The following is a 23,745-nucleotide window of genomic DNA, read 5'->3' as shown; positions in this document are numbered from 1 at the left end:
TAAACATTTTTATTTGATGATTTGTTTCATTTATTAAGGGGGAAAGCTGTACAAACCTGTCTGGACCTGTATGAAAAAGGTAATTGCTCCTAAACTTTGTGACTGTTTCTTATTGTTGAATCATGAACACTGACCTTAACGGAGGCACATGAGGGCTGCGGTTCTTTAGATATTGTTCTGAGGTCTTTTATGAGCTCCTGGATGAACCGTCATTGTGCTCTTGAATTTGTTTGATGATCTAAATCATTTAAGTGTAAAAAATATAAAAAAAAAAATTAGGAAGGGGCAAATACGTTTTCATGGCACTATGTATGCTAAACTCAGACTTAGTAATAGGTTTAAATGTAAAAACTTATTTTGGATGCAAAGTACAGAAGAAAAGTTCGTTCTCTCCTTCAATCCTTCATATATTTTTTTGAGCTTGTGTTCTCTGTAAACACTTTTAAGTACTGGATTGACAAGGCTGACTTTTCTTAAAATACACTCTGTACAACCAGCTTTTCTTGATCACCTTGTGGTCTTCTACATGCCTCTAGTTTTTGCTTCAACAAACCTGCCTTATTCTTTGCTTGTTTTCCTGTAAAGTTTACATTAAATTATCCAGAATAAACCCTGTTAAATGGCACACAAAATAGCCTCAATTACCTTTCAGGACATTTTTTTAAATCAATAAGCTTTTAGCACACTTGTTTATAACACAATTGCTTTATTACTGTGTAGTAGCTGTTTGCACCTGAATTATAGATAATGTAAATCAGAGAAGGTAAACTAAAAGAGAGAGTGAGAGGGGGGGGGGTGATGGGGTGAAGGAATTGCAAGAAATACCAAAACCATTTTACCATTTTAAAGGGAGAAAAAAGTATTTTAAATACAGATGCATAACAAAATTACAAATTAATAAAAATCTAAAAATCTGTTTTAAATATACTTAATTATACAATATATAGTAATTAACTACTATTATTTGAATTACATAAATACCATGGGTGATAGGAAATTACTCTTGTAGAAAAACATTGCCTGACCTTCTACTGTCCAGTTTTTGTGATTTTGGGAAACTGAAGCCTCAGATTCCTGTTCTTGGCTTTCAGGAGTAGAACCTAATATGTTCTTCTGCCATTGTATCCTATCCACCTCAAAGTTTAGTAAACTAGGAATTCTGAGATGCTTTTCTGCTCATCACCATTGTAAAGAGTCATTTGAGTTTCTGTAGACACCCTGTCTGCTCCAACCAGGCTGGCTGCTCATTCTTCTCTGACCTGACCTGATTTAACAAGTAGATTCTGTCCACTGAACTGCTGCTCACTTGCTTTTTTTTTCTTTTCTACACTATTGTGCATAAATAATAAAAACTTGTCCCCCTTTGAAATAATATTTAAAAAAGTTTGAAAGCACATTCTGATAAACACAAACCATCCTGTTTGGCACCAACAATAATGCAACAGTCACAATGTCACAACGATGACATTTTTCTTTGCAGTCTATGTTTGCATGGTTTTATGCATCTGTGTGACGGAATTATTTTATGTAGGCTATATGTACAATCAAATAACAATTCTATCTATAATATTAATTATAATACTTATTATTATGTCTATTATAATTATATGTATATAGTAGTTAGATAATATATGTATATATTTATACATTAATTTATTCATTCAAATAAAAAGAAAAACTCTAATCCAATCCGCTGCAAAAAATCATTTGTCCACTGGGTGTCGCTGTTATCGCATAAGTAAGACAATTTATCCTCGGGTGATTATTGTCCAAAATTTTGAATTCTTCATCTGTATCAGAAAAAAGCTAACCAGGAAGAAAGCAGGCAACTCAGAAACCCATGTGAACTATGTCCATGACACGTCATCAGCTGTGATTTGGGAGGAGCGTGTGTGAAACAGTCAAGGTTTAATGTAATGTACTCCCCTAAAATAAAGGAGAATCTCAAAGGAGATTAAGCAAGCATATATTTATAAATTGACTTTCAAATTACCAAAAAAAGACAGAAAAGTTTGATCCTGAGCTTTTATTACTGTCTGTGTGGAGCTTCTCCTGTGTCTTTGTGGGTTTTGTCTGGGTTTCTTCCCTACTCTAAAGAATTAAGTGACTGGGTACACTAATTTGGCGCTGGGTTTGAAGGAGGGTGTGAATCTGTGTATGCATGTTGCTCTGTGATAGACCACTGTTCCATCCAGGATGTGTTCCTACTGTACCTCATACCCAGTGTTCCTGGGTGACCTTTTGTAAATCCGAGCATAAAGTAACTATTATAGATGGATAAATTAAGAGTTCTTAAACATTATAGGCAAACAACCCATAACTGATTTCATGAATATCTTGGCTATTTCAAACCTTAAACACATTACATAATGCCTAAAGGTTAGATTAACAAGATGACTAATAAAATACTTGGATATTTCATTATATTTTCGACATTATGAAATGTAAGTGACTAAAAACTAAAGGAATCTTTCTTGCTCTTCCTAGTCTCCCGGGAAATACTGTTCTAGGAAACATATTAGGCCTGACACAGAGCTGACGGACTTCTTGTATAGACTCAGGTTTTACGTGTGCACATGTGCTGCACTGTTAACACACTGACTGCATATCTTATGTACATCTGGAAAATGTAAAAACGCCATCCATAAGATAAGAACATAGGAGTTATCCCTGTCCATCAATCAAACTCAATTTTAAGCAATTTTATGTATAGGGATGTTAAGCTTGAAAAAAACTTTCTGCTGTCATTGTAATGGTTGTCGTGAACAGCGTTGCAAATAAAAAAAAAATTCTAAACTTACTTTTAAAAGTATTAACTAATCAGTAACCAATCTGTAGTGGTTACCACTGTGGTCTCGCATTACTAGTGTTGAGGGCTCGATTCCTGCCACATGTCTGTGCGTGTGATGAGTTTCCTCCAGGTACTCCAGTTTCATCCTTCAGTCCAAAGACATGCAGATTAGGTTAAATGCTGCCCTCAAATTGTCTGTAGTGTCAATGTGTGTGTCCTTCAATAGATTGTACCTTAAGCCCAAAGTCTCCTGGGATTCCAGACCCCCTCGCGACCCACTAACAGGATAGGCGGCATAAAAGATAAATAAACTAATCTAATCCAGAGGACTGGTATGCTAAATAGACCTGTGGGTGCTTTTACATTTTTACTTGCTTTTGCAAGTTACATGAGAAGTTTGTATATTAACAAGACAAGAATCCATTTAAACATAACTTGGCTAAATGTGACTCCCAATAACATTTTAATATACTGTATTTTGCAGAAACTGCAATTGCTGAAAATGTGTCTTTACTTTACTTTACTATTTACAAAGTAATGGTGAGGGTTTTTTTCGACCCTATTTTTTTTAAACTAGGCGACTAATTTGGAAAGCCCTGCTTTATTTTCTGTAGTGACTGCAGTAGTGACTGCAGTAATATTTAATGAACAGAAGAGGGCGATACAACAACCATAACTAACTGAATAATACGGTCTTTCTGTGTATAAACCCTCACTGCTTTTCTGTGGCAGTTATTGTCATTGATGTAATAATTTTGAAATTTAAACAAAACACTGTTTTCATATTGTATCGCATCAGTAACATTGTTTCCAAAAGTTACATTCAGAAATGTTAAGATTTACGGTTGCCAGATTTACTCTAAACACATCTCCGGTCTTTAAATGAAAGTTTAATTATTAATACCAAAATGAGATTTGGGATCATAAATCTAATTAAAGCATTTAATTCTCAATACTACAGGGTATTTCTATTCGTTTCGTTTTAATCCCCAGCAAACTTTTAAAATAATGGGTTTAAGTGTCACATATCTGGCAACCCACTTTTTTGTAGCCCTAGGTGGCGTTTCTTCGCTGTAGATCCGATGCGTGCTTTTTTTTCGCTCCGCTTCTCTACATCAGGCAGCTTTGCACAACTTTTCGGCTCCGTAGAATAACACAGGAAGCCCGACACAGATATCGCGACCCCCGGCAGGTTTGGGAACAGCTCCCGCCGCACACGCTCACGGCTCGGGTCGGTGGATGAGCGCGGCACGGAGACACGGCACCGCTTTCCCACGCAACGTATTAAAAAGAGGCAAAGTTTCTCGTGAAGGCGGCTCGTGCTGAGAACTTCTCGGTCCCTGTTCCGCCTGGGGGGGAAAATGGGGACTCGAACCGGAGCGCGAGGGCTTTCTCTTTTGATCCTCATGGTCATCGGGTCGCATCTCATTAACGTAAGTGCGCTATAATGTTTTAGTGACTTAGTGAGCTGCTTTGATTCATACACCTTGTGTGTGTATAAAGTGCAAAACCACTCCTTTGAGTAGGTTATCTCACTGATATCCACACAAAGTGCACGCACTGCACCACTCAGTGACCCTTGCCTTTCTTCAGCTGGTGCATTCTTAGAAAATAAAGGGTGCCAAAACTTTTTCATTGTAACGTGTAAGAATTTAAATGCAGCTTTTAAGCTAAGATGCAGCCTTCACCATATAACCCCAGTTGTAATCCTGATTAGTGCTAAAGAAACACACACACACAGTGGTTCAGGTTAACACATACACACTGATTTGACACTGATTATTGTGCGCCTTCTGCAGCGTCCTTCTCCTGATCTAATCTCGTCCATAGGAACCCAGCTATTCATAGACGTTGTGCATGCCTGTAAACTTTCCCAGCTTTATTTCCATACACACACACTCTCGAGCGTGAACACCTTGACTGGTCGTAAACCTTCTTTTTTTTTTTGCCACCTTACACAGAAAAGGGCTTTCACGGTTTAATTGGAATGCAAAAGGACCTAATGTCCACCCTTGAGGCACTCCGCTTTGTTGAGGGTTATATTACTTAGGTGGTTAACTCAGTCAAGCGAGCAATTAGCTTTAATGATGCCTAGCTGCGTTCTGTCTTGTTCGCCAATATGGTCACTTTAGAATTTAAAGGAACCACAATTGTAAAGTTTTTAAGAAAGTAATCCAACAGGAAGGGCAGTAGAGCTTTGTCAAATTTTTTTTTGTTTGTTTTTTGTCAAACTTTTATTTATTAAGGAACAACATGTCTTATATTTTTTAGATGAACACTTTGAATATAATTAATTGTTATCCAGGAAAATATTTATTTTTACTCTTAGGAAAAACAAAAAACAAATAAGGGTATTGTGATGCACTTCGAACCAAAGAATGAGCTACTTGTTTCAGATCCCACCACCTGCTGTAGTACATACCATTGACCAAGATTCACAATAAATCCTTGTGCAAAGCTGTTACATTACGTTTCTACAGGAATCTAGCTCGGTATGGTTACGCGATTTACAAAATTAACATCACAATTTTTTTATACATACATTGAGTTTGGGATTTTTAACTGTGATCTCTAACTATTAAATTTACCATTTTGTATTTAAGCATATTAATCTAGGTTAAAAGCAAACAATGACAAAAAGATCACTGCAAAACAAAAATTATATATATATATATATTTTGCTATATGTTACCTAATAAAAATTGTGGCCTTTTGTGATTAGATAATTGTGTGGTCGTGCAGCACTGTAGCTATGACATAGTTAATATTTTCATTTGCACCAAAGGACCAAACCTTAAATAATAAGCAACACGTTTTTGTTGATTATGCAAATGCAACCTTTGCTAGGTTTATTTTGTACTGTGTTACACTGCTTAACTACAGTAGCTGAACATGAATATTTTAACATTATGTTAGCTATCTCTTTTTTTGGCTTAGTCAATTAAGTTTGGGGGGGAAAAGAGTATTTCAGACTGGACAGCACAGTTGTGTATTCATTCACTTTAGGGGCTAACTAAAACATTTACACAGGTTATTTTATCAGCATTTAGATACCGCTATCATTCTGTCTAGGAAAAAAAGGGCTGATTAGAGACATGAATGTGCCTTAACTGCAGAAAACAAGAATTGATTTCAGAGGTTTGGATAAAACAAAAAAAACAAACAAACAAACAAACAAAAACGAGCTCAGACATGGTGTTATAAATAAATAGAAGTCTTAATATGAAATTTAATAACTGTTTATCATAAGTTATATATCACCAGCTGTATTGGAAATTTCTACGATGGAATGTCTATTTAGTGTTTAAGTCTGTCTCGTTATAATTGATTAAAGTGCAAATGTCACTGCATAACAAAAGGACTTTACACATCCTTTTTTTTTTTTACTGATTCTTTTTAAACAGAAAGCTATTGTACACACAGTGGCTTGATCACTGCATTATCCAGGATAGGGACATCATTATTTTAACTGTAGCTCAACTTTACTACTTATAACATGACTTATTGGATTGAATTGAGCTAGTTTCTAAAAGCAACCCAGCTGCGCAATTGGAATTTCAGTGGGTCGTAAATATCCACCAGCTCCGACAAAATGGCAGTAAATGCTTTTTATTATCTTTTAGTTTACTAGCACATCCGAGTCTTCCCCGCCTCTCTGTTAGCAATCAGGTGGTCGGTAATTGCTACTGGATTCTTTGCTGTGCTTGGCCGTGCCGGTGATTTCTCTGCGGTGGAGCTGTAAAAAGGTCCTGATGGAGAAAGAGATGTAAAAATCGATTGAATAAGCAAAGAATGTAAACGAGCTGAACTTAAACCAATGATATTTATTTCTATATAATAAAATATGATATAATATGATATGATAAAATGTAATATAATGTAATTAGATCATGATTATGTATATATAATATAGTACAATTGAGAATTGTTATTCTTTTGTGTGGCAATTCATGTCCCGCCTATTCAAAATAGATGTTATTATTATTATTATTATTATTATTATTATTTATGTACGTTTGCATTTGAGATGGTAAAATTTTCTAGTACCTCTATAATCCTACAGGTGGTGCGATATAAGCTATTCACACATTGGCATGCAGCATAGTATCCTGTGTGATGGGAGCAAATTATTTGCTTAAGTTTGTTTAGAATTGTAACAACATATAAAAAAAAGTGTATATTGAATCAATATATTTATAAAATCCTGATTCTAATATTGCAACACAGACTGAATCAGCACCAAGGTATTGTGATCAGATTGTATCATGTGGTCCCTGGTGATTCCCATCCCTAGTATGCACCATTAAAATAGTTGTCTAACCCTAACCCAAGTAAACACTTGTGTGGAATTTAGCTTTTTTTTATGTATAAGGCTTTTGCATTAACTTGAGATTTTAAATGTTTAACCTTTAAGTTTAGACTTAACCTGCCTACATGGCAGAGGCGTCCAGGCTTTTAACCCTCGGCAAGGGTAATTTAAAATCCTTTAAAGCCTTTGATTAATAATTTATTAGCAGGTTGTTAAATTGATGTAATGCATACACGTGTACTCTGTTTAATGGCACTTTTTAATTGCTCACAGAATAAAGACATTGCGTAATAACTGTTGGCTTGGTCAAATATAGTAACTCCCTTAAATAAAAGGTGTATCCATGCTGGATCTGTCTAAATCTGTATTTGTGTAGTGCCCCAAAGATTCTGATCTCTTTGTGCATTCAGATTTGATCCAAAAGTGGGCCTGGTCCATGAACAATTCCAAATTGCATGACACTGATAGATTCGTGCATCGTGGACTCTAGATTCAAATCTTGGTCTTAACGCATAACCGTGTGCAGTAGGCTAAAGAGGTCTTGTTTGTGCTTCTAGAACCTGAAAATGCCTGAATGGCTTGCGTTGTTCCGAGCAAAACTACATCGCTAAGTTTTATGATGAGTGAGTTAGAGGACCGTCCTGTACAGGCCATAATTTGGCGCTTTTATATTTGGCATGTTCCAGTCTGTTTAGGTCAGAGCTAAAGTTATCCTGTTGCTTCATGTGCTTTTTGGTTTGGTTTCACACTGTACAGGTGATTAAATCAACCAAAAGCCAGGAAAAAAAAGATGTTCAAAAAAGATACATAAAGGTTTGCAGAAAATCTTAAAAATCACCCAAGCGTGAAGTGAAGTGAAGTGCTTACCTCCCTGATTTAAAGGAACTGCATTAAGGAGGAACCGCAGAACAGCTTGGTTTAAATAGTCTAACTGATGCGTAAGTGGTGACGGCTGTCGCTTCTGCAGAATCACACTTGCCATGTCAACTTTCCGTGTTGACGTGCACGCACTCTGGTGGTGTCTAGCACCCTCATTATGACCATCAGCCACTATTATAGTCCACATTCACTCCCAGGTTATAACGCTGCATGCCTTCGTGCCAGGATGTTGTGACCAATCGGTTTCTATTTTGCCGCATATCATCCTTTAGGCCACCTTGTATTACCAAGATACGGTATAGATCCGAGATCCCGGGACCCTCAGCAGAGTTGTGTGTGGGACTTCTTCCAAATGTAAACCTGTTTTGTGAATTTCGTGTCAACTTTATGGTGGTTTATGGTTTCACACTCAGGGTGAACACTTGGGGATTAATAAGCTGCATTTTTGAAATTCATTCCCATTCCTGACTGTCAGTGGCATTCCCAAACCATCCCCACCCCATGCTGGGATATCTCGCCAGCATTCCCACCAGATGCCCTCAGGCCTTATCTCACACTTGGCACATACTTCGCACTGAAAATGAATTGATTGTAAGAACAATCCATTACCTTGGCAGATAACATAAGAAGTTTTACTTGATGGTTTATATTGTACCTCGTTACTTAGTTTTTTGAACTTGGGCATATAAGAGATTTGTAATTTTTCTGCATATCTGGAAGAGTTAACATTTTCATGTAAAATGCACTTAAACAGAATATTTGTGAATTTACGTAATGATAAATTGCCAAACTTAACAAAGTTGCCTTACATCATGAAAATTACACCATAATAGAATTTGCCTTGTTGTCAAACAAAAAGATAATGTCAGAGAGATTAAAGATTTGTAAATTTTAGAATACTAGTGTGATGAAAATTCTAATTCAGTTCTTGAAATTTCTTGAAACTTTTTCAGTCGTGTTTTAAAACTTTTAATTTGAATTTTTTTATTTCAATTAATCAAAATCTAAGTCTAATGATTCTAAAAATTAACTTGAAACCTTGCACCTACATATAAACAATTAAATAACATCAGATGTCACTTAAATACAGTTACGGATTTTAAATATAATTTGTTCATTTTTCATTTAGTAATTCATTTTTTAATTTAGTAAAGTATTTAAATGGAATTATGCAACATTTAATTTTTAGGCGGTTTTAGATATTCAGATTAGACGTTCTGCTTTATTCCCTTTTTTATTTTTGTATGGTCTGGTGAATAAACAAACACATAAAAATTTTCCCCTAATGTGACCTCATAGAAGAAGAACCCCCTCCCCCTGACACATTGCTCAGCCCTGCTGAGGAGTGAAATAAAAGGAGTTTTATATATAAAAAGAATGCATTATTCGAGGGTTTTTTTTATCTGGAGCGCACACACACACACACACACACACTTTGGTTGAGCTCTGAGGCCTGTGTTAACTTGTTACAAAAATAGAAAAATATGAGACCTTTAAGGCATGTCAGTCTGTTAAAGGTCATTTAATTCTCTGTTATGCAAACAATAACAAAAAGATTTCTTCACGAGTGACTACATTTACAGTTGGCACCATTACTGCTCCATGTCAGTGCTGTGTAAATTATTGTTTAAAGGCAACTCAAATTTTAGTAAGGATTCTACATTCCTAAATCTTTGAAGATTTGCATGAATATTAATATTGTGCAAGTCTAATGTAAAGCTTGTATACTGTTATGTTACCGCACATAATGTAAAAGTGTATGAATATGAACAGGAGTCTTACACAAGGACAAACCTCAGTGTGGGAAATTAAATTTGTCATGGTTGATTAGAGTGAATTCTTTCCAGACGTGTTTATTTGCACTCGCTCCACTCTAACCCCTGGTGTCTGCCTCAGAGCAACTCCGCTGTTCAAAGCGTAAGTCGTTCTGTAAGTCGTTAGTGAGTAAAGTAGAGGTACATTAAACCCTGGTGCTTTTTTTTTTTTTTTTTTTTTTAAGGCCACATTATGCTGGAGCAAGAATTAAAGAATAGCCCATTTCACAGTGCACATTGTTTAAATACAGGATACAACAGTAAGAAATGGAGTTGGTTATTTTACAATAACAAAAAAAAATTTTTTACTTCTCTTACGTCACATTGTTTTGCAATTTCTGTTTACTAAAAACAGCACGTCATACCTTTGTACATGGTGTGTTCAAGTCAAAGTCAATCCTGGCTGAGGCAGCTCGGAGCCCACTGCAGTCATTCCCGTGAACATTCAGCGATCCAAATATCTGATTCTTTAAAATCGACGGATAACTTGTCGCCAGCTCGTGAAAGAGACACATCTGTCCGTACACACAATCCTCCACCAGCACCACATGCACATTACAGAATGTGCTACATCCCCGTACAGTCCTGACCTCGCTCCAAGCCTTTTCCACATGTTTGGGCCGTTTAAGGAGTTCCTGGGAGGCCGGGGTTTCAGTGTACAGTTTAATATTAGGCCTACTTTTATAAGCATTACTGCAGTGTTGTTAGAGTTGTCCTGTATTCGTCCAGCCCAGTATTGATGTTGATTGGCTTATATTTAATGTTTTCTAGTTTTCAGCACTTGTGCTTGTACCTGAGCTGTAATATTTTAGCAGAATAAATGAAAACCAGTGTTTGTGTGAAGAAACAAGGCCAAACCAAACATTCCAGGATGCATGAAAAGCTGACAGCTCTGTGTTTGTTCATCCTGAAGTGTGAGGTGTGTCTGTAGTTTAGATTGAGGTCGGCGAGCTGAATAACTCACTATCAGACCCCACAGCTTGTGAGAATATCCACATACCACAGTTTTAATTACAGTATGTTCAGCCAAACTATTTACTCCAACCTCTCTCACATCTGCATCTCTGTCTGGTGCGATCAAATCAGCTCGTGTCTAATCTGTGATGCGTGGTTGCGGGATCCTCGGGCCTTTCATCTGTGAGCCGTTCAGAGTTAGGGGACAGACTGCAAACACAGCTGGCACGCCGCTCCTTGCAAGTGCGGACACGAGTTAGCGCTGACTCGCATCAGCGCCCGATGCAGGAGAAGACCTCACACCATTGTCTTTCATCCAACACACAAATACTACAACAACCCCCCCCCCCCCACCCCCTCCCGCACCACCACCACGAGCCACCTGCTGTCAGACCCTCTTTACGTCACACTGAGACATTCTGTCACGGCGTCAGATCAGACAGCAATGCTCTCGGCGTGTGGCCGGAGGTCTCCGTGATTGAATCAAAGGCAAAACTGCCACCCAAGTCTTGACTGCTGGTGGCTAATAAATTTAAGCTACTGTACGCTCGAAATAATGTACTGTACATTTACAGTCTGTCTGATCCTGCAAAGCCAAATAAAACCGCTTGGCTAAGTGAGAAGTACTTATTATCTTAGAAATAGTGGACGGTGTTTAAAAAAAAAATCTAAAACTCAACTTTTTTTATGATATTTGTATTGGCTCCATCTATTGAATTCATTATCTATCAATAATCGATTAAGATTTTTCTAATTAGTCATGAGACCCAAACAGTTTAAGCAAAGAAAGTAAATTATTTTAAAAGAAAAAAAAACTAAACCATGGTGTAAAGGACCACGTTTGATCAGCTCTCTCCATGTGGTTTAATTGTGAAGATTAATCATGTCGCATGTTTATTGCCGCTCTATGTGGATTAATTTGGCCGCCAAAGAGAACTGTTTTTCTGCGCACAAATTACATTTTCGTTCGCTCAAACTCTGTGGGCTTGTCAGAGCTGCCAGGTCACATTGTTTAAAAAAAGCTTATGAAACACACCCAACTAATATCAGTTCTGCAACTCGTACTGTAGCTCAACTATTTACACTAAGTGCATTCTTTCACTGGATTTAGCCTAATGTTGGTTTCCAGCTCAAAACACATTTTTTGGCCAAAAGTAATAAAAGTAGCTACAGGAAACCCACCCAATCTGGCATCAACGCTCGCACGACATTTCACAGCCTTGACAAGGCCAGAACATCAATACCTTCTTTCTATCAACAATACTGATTGAATAAAATAGCCAGGGATGATTTATTATTATTATTATTATTATTATTTTTTGATATATCTGTAACACTGTTAAGCTGTTAAATACTGCTGAAGTCTCCATCGAGTCTGCTGGGATAAAACAAAATCAATGTCCAATATTGCTTATTACTGTACCTTAAGTTCAAGTGTATGAATGCAATGCAAATCTAATAAACATGCAAGCTACGGAGTATTATTATGCAAAACAAAGGTTATCTGTTAATAATGTTTAACATCCCTGAATATGCATAGCATGTAGTAAACCTTTGACCCAGGTTTCGGGTCTGAAAGTCATTGAACCATACTAATTATTATATACTATGATTAATATAGCACCATGGTTTGCCTTGTGCTTTCGGCTACGGTCCAAAAGCAATCAACATCTTCTGAATAAAAAGGGTTTGAACAATTTAACAACGATTCCTAGCCGACACTATGTACATTCCGAGTAAGCGCTGCAGCAGTAATGCTAATAATGAGCGGTTCCTGCTAATTCTGACTGGGATCAGGATCAAGCTAAACACCACCTCCATCATGTGTGCTTGTCTTGTAAAAGCCGTTTGCAAACGGAGCTGCCGGCACACTGTTTTATTTCCTTTAATCAGAGACGAGCCTTAACCTGCCCTGAAATGAAAAGCACTACCAATCTGAGGTCTTTGCAGGCTGGTTGGTTAAATTGTTCTCCTGGTGGGGTAACATGCGAGCTTATCAGATCTAGCAAAAAAACAAAGCAGTGAAAGGTAATATTTCGTAGAAAGACGCTGTAGCTATTTCAGTAATGTCACCGCTGGTTGTGTCACATACTATACATGCATGGTTTCTGAATACTGATGTACTGTAATGCAGGGTTTGGATGGTTGAAAACTGACTCTAGTCTTTCATTGCTACCGTTTCATTTCAGCCCGCGTTAGCCATAACAAACCACATGCGAAGTTTGTAATTTACCATAGAGCTGGATTCTTTAAAAACCGAGCTGGTCGTGGTTCGACTCCACAATGCTCTCGTCCTGCTGAGACTCACTCAAGAGGCTTTAGATAAAGCGACAAAGCAGTCCTGCAGTCTGGGGTGCATTAGCATGTCAACACCCCATGTTTGACAAGGGACCACTTCGTCACGTTTCTGTGGCAGTGATTGAGGCAGTGTCGTCTAACAGGATGAGGTCAGGTCAAGGTTGGGATCGAGTGTATTGTTTACTAGAGCTGAGTGATGGGGCCACATACAGTATGTTGGCATGATAAACTACTCTGTATTGATTTATACGGATAATTATTAGAATGTACACAAACAGTTTTTAAATAACGTATACACATATGGACAGGTAGATATACCAAGTCCTAATTACTGTAATTTTTTTTATCAGAGCTTAAATGAATACACAAAACTACATTCTACATTCAGAGTACGTCATCATCTTTAGCCATGAAATAAGTTGCCAAAAAATAAGAAATCCCAATCTTCAAAAAAAAAAAAAAAGGGACCCCAATCTTTTGCTGCTTTCCTACTTAAGCTTTCATGTGTTGCACATCAGAAGACCAATTTTGTTAACGAAGCATGCCACTTACACCCTGTAGCCATGACAACCATAACTCTAACATGCACAGTCGAGCAACCATTCTCGTCCATCATTCTCTGGCCCATCATGCCACTTTGAACTTCACTACTGCTTAGGTTCACTTTTATGGTTTTCTCAAGACTTTGAAGATTTAAGGCACTTTTCCACCAGTCACAATTGATTTGTACCGTGCCCAGGAGTGATTGCTAAGCCCTCCCCACTTCCCCCAGACAGCGTTATTATTCTTCATACTCTTGTGCACTTGTGTATTTTCACCCTCCAATACTATAGGTGGCAGTAGGCACCAGGTTGGTTTTCGAAACAAATCCAGCTTTGAGGACGCCTCTTACGGCAGTGGAGGCTCACTGGGATTAGGGATCTGGGTTACTGATGAAAAGGCATGGATTCACCCCCCATCTATTCCAAGCTGCCACTGTTGGGCCCTTGAGCAAGGCCCTTTACCCTTTTTGCTCCCTATCCTGCTTGACCCTCCGCTCTGACCCCAGCCTACTAACAAGCTGGGATATCCAGGAAAATCATTTTACTATGTTGTAAAATATAAGGCAACATAGTTTCTATTTTTCTATATGATGTACTGCATTATAATGCTTAATTCAGGATGTCCTGATGTCCAACGCTACTTTTTCGCATGGGGTAATGGTGGCAACGATACTGGTACACACTTTTATAGTCATGTGTATTCAGTTAGTGTAATAAATCGGTAGTATTCACAGACTTTGTCGGGACCAGACAGCGGCTCGATTTGCATTTTGGGGTAAAATGCACTTTCTCATCCTTCAGATATCCGAGAAAGTTAGTGGCCTAAAGTACAGATAACCCACCCTTATCTTCACTTTTGCTCTCGGGGCTCTCCCTCTCTCTGCACTTGCCGTTCTGCCATAGCTTGACTGATTCTGTCAAGTCAGCAAAATCAATTCAAAATGACTGTTAAATGTCCCGCATAACCCGACTGCAGATTTTGGAATAGAATATTATAAAACCAGCTCCTTGTGACTGATCGCACAGTATTTGAGAAAATAAACATTCAGCGTAAATTGTCAAGTCCTTAAATTGTCACAGGAAATTGGATTTGTGACTAATTGGAATGAGTCGAGCTAACAGAGGGGGTGAGTGCGAGAACACTGCCCACTTTGAAGGGTGTGTATATATAGATATATATGGGTGGGATGTTCCCATGAGGTAAGGCTTATTTTTGGCATTTTGCCCCGCTGGGACTGCTTTCCCCACCCTACCGGTCTTTACTGTCTGCATCCTCCCTGTGCCCTAATTAGGGAGGAAGTCTGACCAAACTCTTTGCTCCGTATTCAGCTTTTTTTTTTTACCCCAGGGTCAACCATGTGGCTTTGATGTCCACCCGTCAAGCAGATATTGTTTTGCCGTAGCGCTTCACCTGATCAGGAAACCAAAAGGCATAACCTGCTGACTCATCATCCTGTTTGGGAAATGCCATCTAAAATAATATATGGGAGGGGGAAGCCCAAATTCCCTGCAGCAAGTTTAATCAGGCTTTCCTGTGGAACTTCTAAGGTGAAGATAAGACAGATGTATATAAAAACAGTGGCGTCTTATTTCTTTTCCATTCCCCCCCCCCCCTTCCATTTTTTTTTTTCCACGAACATGTCCTGTTTAAAGGCAAGCCATTACAGAACACCTATACCCAGCACTTTGCCTTAAAGCAGACATGTTTGAACTGGAAATGATTCATCCGCTTAAGAGCCACCTGCTTTTCGAGCTGCCAAAACCACATCCCACAGTACATTCATCCCAATGCCTCATATTTATATTTCCATGAGGGAAAAGGATTCATTTCTATACAGATGCAATATTTTCCGCGTGTTTTGCCGATGCTAAGCGCAAGATTCTTCGACCAATCTGAATTTTCTCACGGAAAGAAATCCTCAATGCAACCACTGTTGAAGTGTATGTCACTGGTAATCCTATGGTAACACATTTGACTTATTTTTCTTTAAGCACACAAGGATTGGACTTGTATTTAAATCTGATCCATATATGCATGTGTTTGCATGCATCTATTGCATCTATTGACCGTGGGAAGGCTTGACAGACTTGCATTTGGCAGACGCTTTTATCCAGACCGACTTGCATTTAATTCATTATACACTCTTGTGTCTCAACCCGCCACTCATTTTTTTTCATAGAAAATTTACATCAAAGTATATCGATGTAAAAGAAAGGAATGTAAACAAATGTTTTACTGTGACAGGCTGCAAAGTTAAAAAGTTATTATTTAAAAATGAACAAGCCTCAGCAGCAACCTCATTTCCCCTCTTGTCTGTTCCAACCACTTAGCTTTACCAGTATTATAATCACCGGCCTGATCATCTTATGCTTGAATGACTTATGGGTCAATGTTTGGTTTTTAAAATTAGAGAGAAAGAAAATGGAAAAAGTTAGTCAATGCAGTAAGTCATTCAGGAAGTCTGGAGAACTTTTCCTCTAGACTTCTTTAAAATATAAGGAGTTTTATGTCTTTGGGAGCAAAATATAAAGAAACAAGGACTGAGGGCCTAAGGGCCTATTGGCAGCTCGATGATCCAGGAGTTTAAACCCATGACCTTTCAATCAGTATTTCAACATCTTAACCTTTAATACAGCATCAAAATAATACAAAACATGTATGTTTTGTGAGCTCGAGCCCTAGGCAAAATCTAGGACTATTCTTCCGTGTTTACTTTATTCCACTCACAAATGTCTCATCAGTAAGAAAGCTGGGAAAACATTCAGTCTAAATACCTCAATCAAGGCCCAAAGTAGTTAAAACAGATGTTATAGTGTACAAGTGTGTGTGTGTGTGTGTGTGTGTGTCTCCGATCGAAAGATGAGTGCTGACACGAACACCAAGAGAGAAAGCTCGATCTATGGCCCCGATAAGGAAAGAATGCGAATCATGACTGTGTTCCTTGGCATCTCCAAATCACATCAGCTGCTGTCTATTAAATGTCCTCCAGGCACCGTGTCAAATCCGTCCTCGAGCGAGCAGTTCCAGGTCAATGCTGCTCCAAAGTGGTTCAGAAACTCGTCATGGATATGACTTTGAAGGTAGTTAGAGAGAGAAGGTAGTTAATTTAGGGAAATTTCAGAGTAGCAACATATCGTGCATGCGAATATGATCGTGTCATGCGGAAAATGGAGCAGATATTATGCAATAGGAAGAATGATGAGTGTAATACCCAGGGGCTTACAGCTGTAGCATTTAAACAAATAGTATCAGTAATACTTCCTTAACATGAGCAGAGGCAGTCCAGCTGTTTCAGTGTTGCATAAATGTCAATAAGCATCTGCCAGATTTTGTATTAGAACTGATTTTAAAAAATGAGGATGTGATTTACAGATTTTCTGGGTGTTTTTATTTTTATTTTTATTTTTTATAAATACTAAGTGTCCCATAATCAGTGTTGGGGGACATTACTTTTTAAAGTAACTAATTACATTACAAAATTACCTTCTTTAAAAAGTAATCAGTTACATTACAGTGTTACTTTCTGATAAAAGGAACTAGTTAGAGTGCTTTTCCATTGCAGAAAATTAGAACTTCTTTGTGTGCATGTTGTTTTAGTTAAGACCTTTATAATTATTCTACCATCATCACTCCGCGAGGTTTGGCCGAAAGTACAGTTCATCATGATTCACCATGAGTTTTGGCGCTGTGATCAGGTTTCCATGTTTCCGCGCGTCGGTCCTCGCATAGTCAAACTGCATAGGTGAGATATGGGTATAACAGCGGGAATAACAGAGGAGGATGGGATATCGGGGGAGGAGTGTATAGGACGACTTTTACACACACACTAATGGATTGGGAATGACTGCTGTCTGGATCCCGGATTACATGTTACAAAAATAACTAAATAACTGAGTACTTGAATGGCGGACCTAACGTGTTAGACTACTCGTTGCATCAAAAAAGTAATCCAGGTACTCTAACTCGTTACACCCAACCCTGCCCATAATTTCATCTCGTTTTGGGAACATGGTCATTAACCCTGTTAAACAATAGTAAAAAAATATTTGCCCTGGACCGTTACCCAACTGAAGTGTTTGTGGCTTTCATACAAGTGCGTGTGTACAGTTTAGCCTCCACTCACACCTCGTATTGACTTCTAATGTTGGTGTCTCTTAAAACGGGCAAGTCTCTGGCTGCTCATCCACACCACGGCGCCATTAGGCGAACAATATGGATGCTCAAAGCATCTTTTGTTTTAGCACCTCTTTTCGTGCTTCTTAAACTGTAGACATAATAAAATGTTTTGCCTTACTCTTACTCTCAGCTCTTAACATGAAGATAAAGAAAGTGATCTTATCATGTTCCCTTAATAGTTTAATAGAAAAACCCTGGGGCCTAAAGATGTGGTTATCCTGCTTTTTTCAGAACTCTTGGCTTTGACTCGTCCTCCTTAAGTAAAAGTGTATATCAAATATAAACTTTTGTAACTTAAAAGTAAACACATTACCTTGGAATGTACCCATTCCCATCCTGCAGTGGAACAATTGTCCAGTACTAGGCTTTATCACCACCTAAACCGAACCAAATTCGAACAGTTATCCTTTTAAAGCGCCCAATTAAACAGACCCTTTCAGCACTGATTTATGACTAGCTTGAAGCCCTAATGGTTTTTAGGAGCGCGAGGATCTTTTCAAATTCATGTCCTTCGTATAGGATGTCCTTCTGGGCCGGATTTGTGGCCTTGATATGACCATGAAGGACGTTTCAAGAGCACACCATTGGCGCAGGGACAAAAACCCGGTCCTGGGCAGATGTCTCAACATGTACAGCCTGTTGTTATCTGGGTGTGGGGGTTTTCTAGTACTTGAGAACTTTTGGGATGGAGATTTAGTATATGATTACAGAAGAATGGGCACGGTTTTTGTTTGTTCTATGAGATTGAGAGAGAGGTCGTCCCCGTCTGAATGGCTAGTCAGAACAATTTCCCATCATTTCAGCATGTGGAATTTGTGGAATCTCCTGACTGGATGTAGTGTGCTGTCACCGTTTTGGCCAAAAGATAGGCGGCTAAGATCCTGAACAGTGCAGCTGGTGGTGAAGTGATGGCGTGCTTTTATAGTAATGCATCACTAAAATTACCTGTGTTAATGTTGATTTAAGATTAGGGCATTGAGTTCCTTAGATCTGCATCGGCCTGCTTGAGGGACAGAAATGTTTAAAAGAACAAGTTGTTAATTTGGTTCTAGCCAAATTTGGACCCAAGCTTGGCTGAGAGCTCCGATTTGGCAAGTTTTTTCACATAAACTGTTTTGGTATCTGTGTGCACTTGTAATTACCATGGCGGAAATAAAGCCCTTTACATCTGCTTCTAATGAATGGGCAGATCGGGCCCCTCGCTTTCTTGTACCCTCGGCTGGGATGCAGATGTTATGACCTAGAGGCGATCCAGGGTTTTGTTTTTTAAAAGCCACCTTTTAAATGATAGCTTGAGCACACAAATGAGATGCTTGGAGATGGGCAACTTGACGAATCGCCAAAAGATGGTGAAGCTATCACCGGAGTTATCTTATCTCAATGACCGCAGGCTAATCTGCTTTCCTTTTTGTGAGTTCTATCTCTTCCAGACGTTTATAAGCTGTAAACATCTGCACCGTGGAATTGTACCTCCTCAGGTTTCCTCTTAATGTTACGTGTTGGTTACGTACACAGCAGTTATTGTTCCGTGCTGCGTTTTTAAGCGGTTGTTTATTTTAGACTAGTGAGGAAGGAAGGCTAAGTAAGACACGGGTAATGTTTAATTTTAGTCTGGTTTTTATCAGGATTTCAGAGCACTTGAGTAGGTGTGGTGCACCGGGGCTTAACCTTGATCTTAATCTTTGTCTGCAGCTGCACAACATTATGATTTATGGTATCAGGAGTGAAAGAAGTCGGAGTAATTTGTAGATTTACTTGTTCGATTGATTAAAGGTGCTCAGTGTTACATTTTTCTTGCAAAGCGGAAATAAAAAAATAAAAATCCTGTAGCTCTGAAACTGTTATTTGTCATGCTTTGAGAAGAATTATTCAAATGTGAGAGCTTCTATTAAGCTTATTTATTCATTCGCTAACTCAACGACATAGACATGGTATTTCAACACGCTTTCCTATTAGACTTAATTAGACCTCGGAGCAATTTGGCCAATCTTCAAATAGCATCTTTTAACTTTCCTATATGAGTAAATACCACTCCTGATTCTTTCAACCCTTTATTTAATTTACCTATATAAAAGAAAAAGTGTTGCCCCAGGGTAAACTTTTTTTTTTTCATGTTATACTGTTACAGTACATAAGGCACTGTTTGCCCATCATAGAAATGCCTTGGATTTGCAATAGGAGTTTTTTCCCACAAAAGAAGTACCCATGTGAAGGACCTTTTTTGACAATGTAACTGTCCCATGTGATCCGAAAGCACATTACTGTTGGATTTCAGCCACACGAAATGACACACAGAGTAAGAAACATCCCTTATAAAAATCCCCTGTTGACCTTGGACAAGTGCTAAGTGTGAGTCAGTGTTTATCTCTCGCCTTGCAGCTTTTTCCCGCTTTTCATTTACTACCTGACCCTTATCCAACACTCACAGAGCCTCTTGTCTGCTCCGAAGGTGTGACCTGAATTACTCTTTTAAGGCTGAGTGTTTCATAAACATGGATTTTATTTAATGTTACAGTCATGAGATATTACAGTTATAGTTATGTGTAATTTGACCTTTTCATATTCGGTTAGATTGGTGTCAGAACCTGAGGCTGTGCCTCAAGTTGGCATGACTACTACTAAGTATAAATACTTACTTGAAGTAAGAATTCTTGCCTTAATGGTACTGTAAATTCACCGTTGACTCTGTTATGCTTTCCATAATTGGTATAATTTTTTAATTTTACTACATGTGGCCCCATTGGTCTAATTTAATCGTTTTGTTTTTTTTTTTATCTTAATGTTTGAAATACCACAGTTGCCATGAGTTAGGTTACACAGCAAACATGTGGACGACGGTGCTCTGGTTAGATGAGACCAAAATTGAATGTTTTGGCTAAAAGCAAAAAACGCTATGTGTGGCGGACAAACAAACACTGCACGTCAACCTGAACACACCACCCTATTGTGAAACATGGTGGTGGTAGCATCATGTTGTGGGTATGCTTTTCTTAAGCAAGGACAGGGAAGCTTGATGGAGCAGAATACAGAGCAATCTTAGAAGAAAAACTGCATAGGTTCACCTTCCAGCAGGACAACGTGGAAAGATGTGCAAGGCTGGTACACGAAGTCATGCAGATATAATCTCTAAGAGTAAGATGGTTCTACAAAGTAGTGACTCAGGGGGGATGAATACAAATGCATGTCTCACTTTGCAGAAATTTCAAAGTATAACATTTTTGTAAACCATTTTTCATTTTCCTTCCACAATTATGTTCCACTTTGTGTTGGTCTGCCGCATAAAATGCCAATATAATACACTTGTTTGTGGTTGTAACGTGACAAAAGTGGAAAACTCAAAGGGTATGAAGACTTTTGCAAGGCACCGTAGAGCTCAAGATCTCTGTGAAACATCATTCTTGACTTCCTGGAACTTTAGAAGCATGCACCTGGTGGAACGTCACTCCAAGAGCTTAGGGATTCTCCTGCTCGTCCCAGCCAGAATAGAGATAATCCTGCAGATCGTGAGTAGCCGACCCCTTGATCCTTTGTCGGTGGATCCCTGAAAGCTTAAAGTCAAGGATTAAAACCCCAGAATACGCCAATCAGGATAAGACCACGTGAAGCATACGACGAAAACACCTTCCCACATTCTGACTAGCATAAAAAATGTCCTCGTTGGTGCAGGAGGGAGGCTAGTGTTTTGGTGGTATATTACAGAGAGGGTCAGTTTACCCTTAAAGCCTGGGAAATGTCTTAAGAAGGTATAATCTCCTCAGAACAAGGACTGCCCCAGCTGTTGGAGGAGATTTTCCTGATTAGGTACGGCTTTACAGGGCTACTTACCATATGCAGGCGGCTCTCTGACATGTCCCAACTGTCTCAGTGGTTTCCTGAAATTTGGAAAGTTTTACTGTTGCAACACTGTCTTAGTTAAACAAGCCAAGATATTTATGCGGATGCAACGCTGAGGTCAACTTTAAAGGGATCATGTGGCGTTTTATATTCTGAGAGATTTTTACATCTTCTCTTTGAAGTGGTGACATGAAGCAGCAGAAATTTTCCTGGATCATCTTGAAATTGATATTCATTTGGTTTGCCAAAACCATGCTTATGAGTAGTCTTGGGTGTTCTGATCGCAGGAGGATGGATGAGGCAGGTTGCTTTTTAAATCTGCAGTTTTTAACGACCAGTAACGGTCACATTTCATAACCAGTTTTGACTAAGCAGAGTCTTGTATGGCTGTCTTCCTATAATACACCAGCAATTTGCGGACAAATTATTTGCATTTATAATCTTAATCTGTTAAGAATATAAAAAATGCAGCTTATTGTGGTATCAATAAGCACCAGGGACCGTCTGATACCCTATTACTGTATTACGATACCCAGGTGCCGATACGATCGATTTGTATTGCGATTCTGTAAGCATCACGGTTTTATAACTATCCCGATTCCGTATTAAATTTTTTATTTATTAATTCATTTTACGTTTTGTTACAATTTAAACAAACTGTATAAATAGCTTGAAGTGCACCACCTGTAGTACTACAAAGAAACAGCAACATTTTATTACTTTAAATGCAAACATACAGTATATAAATTCAAATTATATAAAAAAAGATTTTGTGAAGTCAGTGTGGCGAAATTCGTGATATGAATTGCCACAAGCATTTTTTTTAATTTAGATAAGTAATCAACTTTCTAAACAATCAGAATTGAGAAATCCCATCAAATTAGAATGAATTCAAATATTTAAGCTTAAAGGTGTAAATATTGTCCAATTTCCTTAACAAGTTAACACAAGTTTTAAATGTCCGTTAAATTTGCGTGTGTGGGTGTTAATGGTCAAGCTGAAATGTCTCTATGTAAATGATCTCCTGCTGACCCACACCCCTTCAGAGACCAGCTTTAACCTGGGGGGAGGCTCTTCTTATATGAGGTCACTTTAGGGGGAAAATCCAACTGCCTTGTTTAAAACCTGGCCAACACAAAAATAGAAAAAGGACAAAAAGCAGGAATCATGTTTTTTTGTTTCTATACCAACTCTGGAGACCCACCCGAATGTCTTAAAATTAAAGTTTGCATAATAGGTTCCCTTTAAAGTAAAATCAAATTGCATGTTTAAAAATGTGTTTTGATTTTTTTTACTCGAGTAGTTATTGAATTGATGATGCGCATCATTTTTTGTTCTAGTTGAGATCCTCTCTAATAGATTGCAACGAATCTCAGTGATCTGTAGACCTCTCCTTACTGGTACACACTGGTAAGCGAAACACCCGCGACAAATGTTAACACTGAGTTTAAATGTGGTCTAAAGTCCCAAGCCAAAGCCGGCTCTTCCTACCAGATGTTTGCCACAAAACCATTCCTCGGGCCTGCCTTTTTGAGCTGTTTGTTGACTTATGGCCTGTACTGATTCGATTGAAGAAGGTGTAAAAGTTCTTTCTACAGTGCAGTCACTATAAAGGCATGTCAATAGCTTCAGCTTAGGGGGCTGCGCGGCATAAATCGCCGGCTCCGAGGCTTAACAAAAGAGGCTTTGAATACATTCAGAAGCCCACGCTTTGCTCCAGTGCTCTCTGTCCTCTCGTAAAAAAGCCGGATAGCTGATATTCCATATGCTTCAAGGTTTGCTAAAGAATAGATGTAAAAGAAAGGTGTGTGTTTCTGGACGCTGAACCTATAAAATGAAGTTAAGGCATTTCTACCCCCCTCCTCCCCCTCCCCTGACTCATATGCACATAAAGCAGTGCTATAGGTCAGTTGTCAAAAATGGCTTAATATGGACTGAGAATGCAAAGAGGCAGTTTCCGTTGAAGCGGAAAGCAAGCTCTTGGGCTTGCCTGGTGGACGTGATTTGCGAACAGCTTGGTGGTGGATTTCTGCGTGAAAAGGCTAGATTTGAACTGACATGGCTGTGCTTGTTCCCTGAAGCCGGAGGTGATTGGTTTCTTTATGGAATTGCAAGAATTCCACCCTAGGCTAATAGAAAAATAGAAA

The 23,745-nt window shown here is 38.5% G+C and overlaps 1 protein-coding gene across 10 annotated transcripts in view; it reads left to right on the top strand.

Moving 5' to 3' along the window:
• Window positions 1-3,881: 3,881 nt before the first annotated feature.
• Window positions 3,882-23,745, top strand: part of hspg2 (heparan sulfate proteoglycan 2) — a 111,576-nt gene continuing 91,712 nt past the window's right edge. For 9 of the 10 annotated variants that reach the window (XM_053483095.1, XM_053483101.1, XM_053483099.1 and 6 more), the window contains exon 1: window positions 3,883-4,224. In XM_053483095.1, the coding sequence (XP_053339070.1) occupies window positions 4,153-4,224 (72 nt within the window). In that variant the 5' untranslated portion in view covers window positions 3,883-4,152. Of the gene's footprint in view, window positions 4,225-23,745 lie in introns of all 10 variants that reach the window. The other variant, XM_053483100.1, reaches the window with a different exon arrangement.

Source organism: Clarias gariepinus, chromosome 22, assembly GCF_024256425.1.
Source record: "Clarias gariepinus isolate MV-2021 ecotype Netherlands chromosome 22, CGAR_prim_01v2, whole genome shotgun sequence".
Taxonomy (NCBI): Eukaryota; Metazoa; Chordata; class Actinopteri; order Siluriformes; family Clariidae; genus Clarias; species Clarias gariepinus.
The sequence above is the reverse complement of the archived record's forward strand: the minus strand, read 5'-3'. Positions and strand labels throughout refer to the sequence as shown.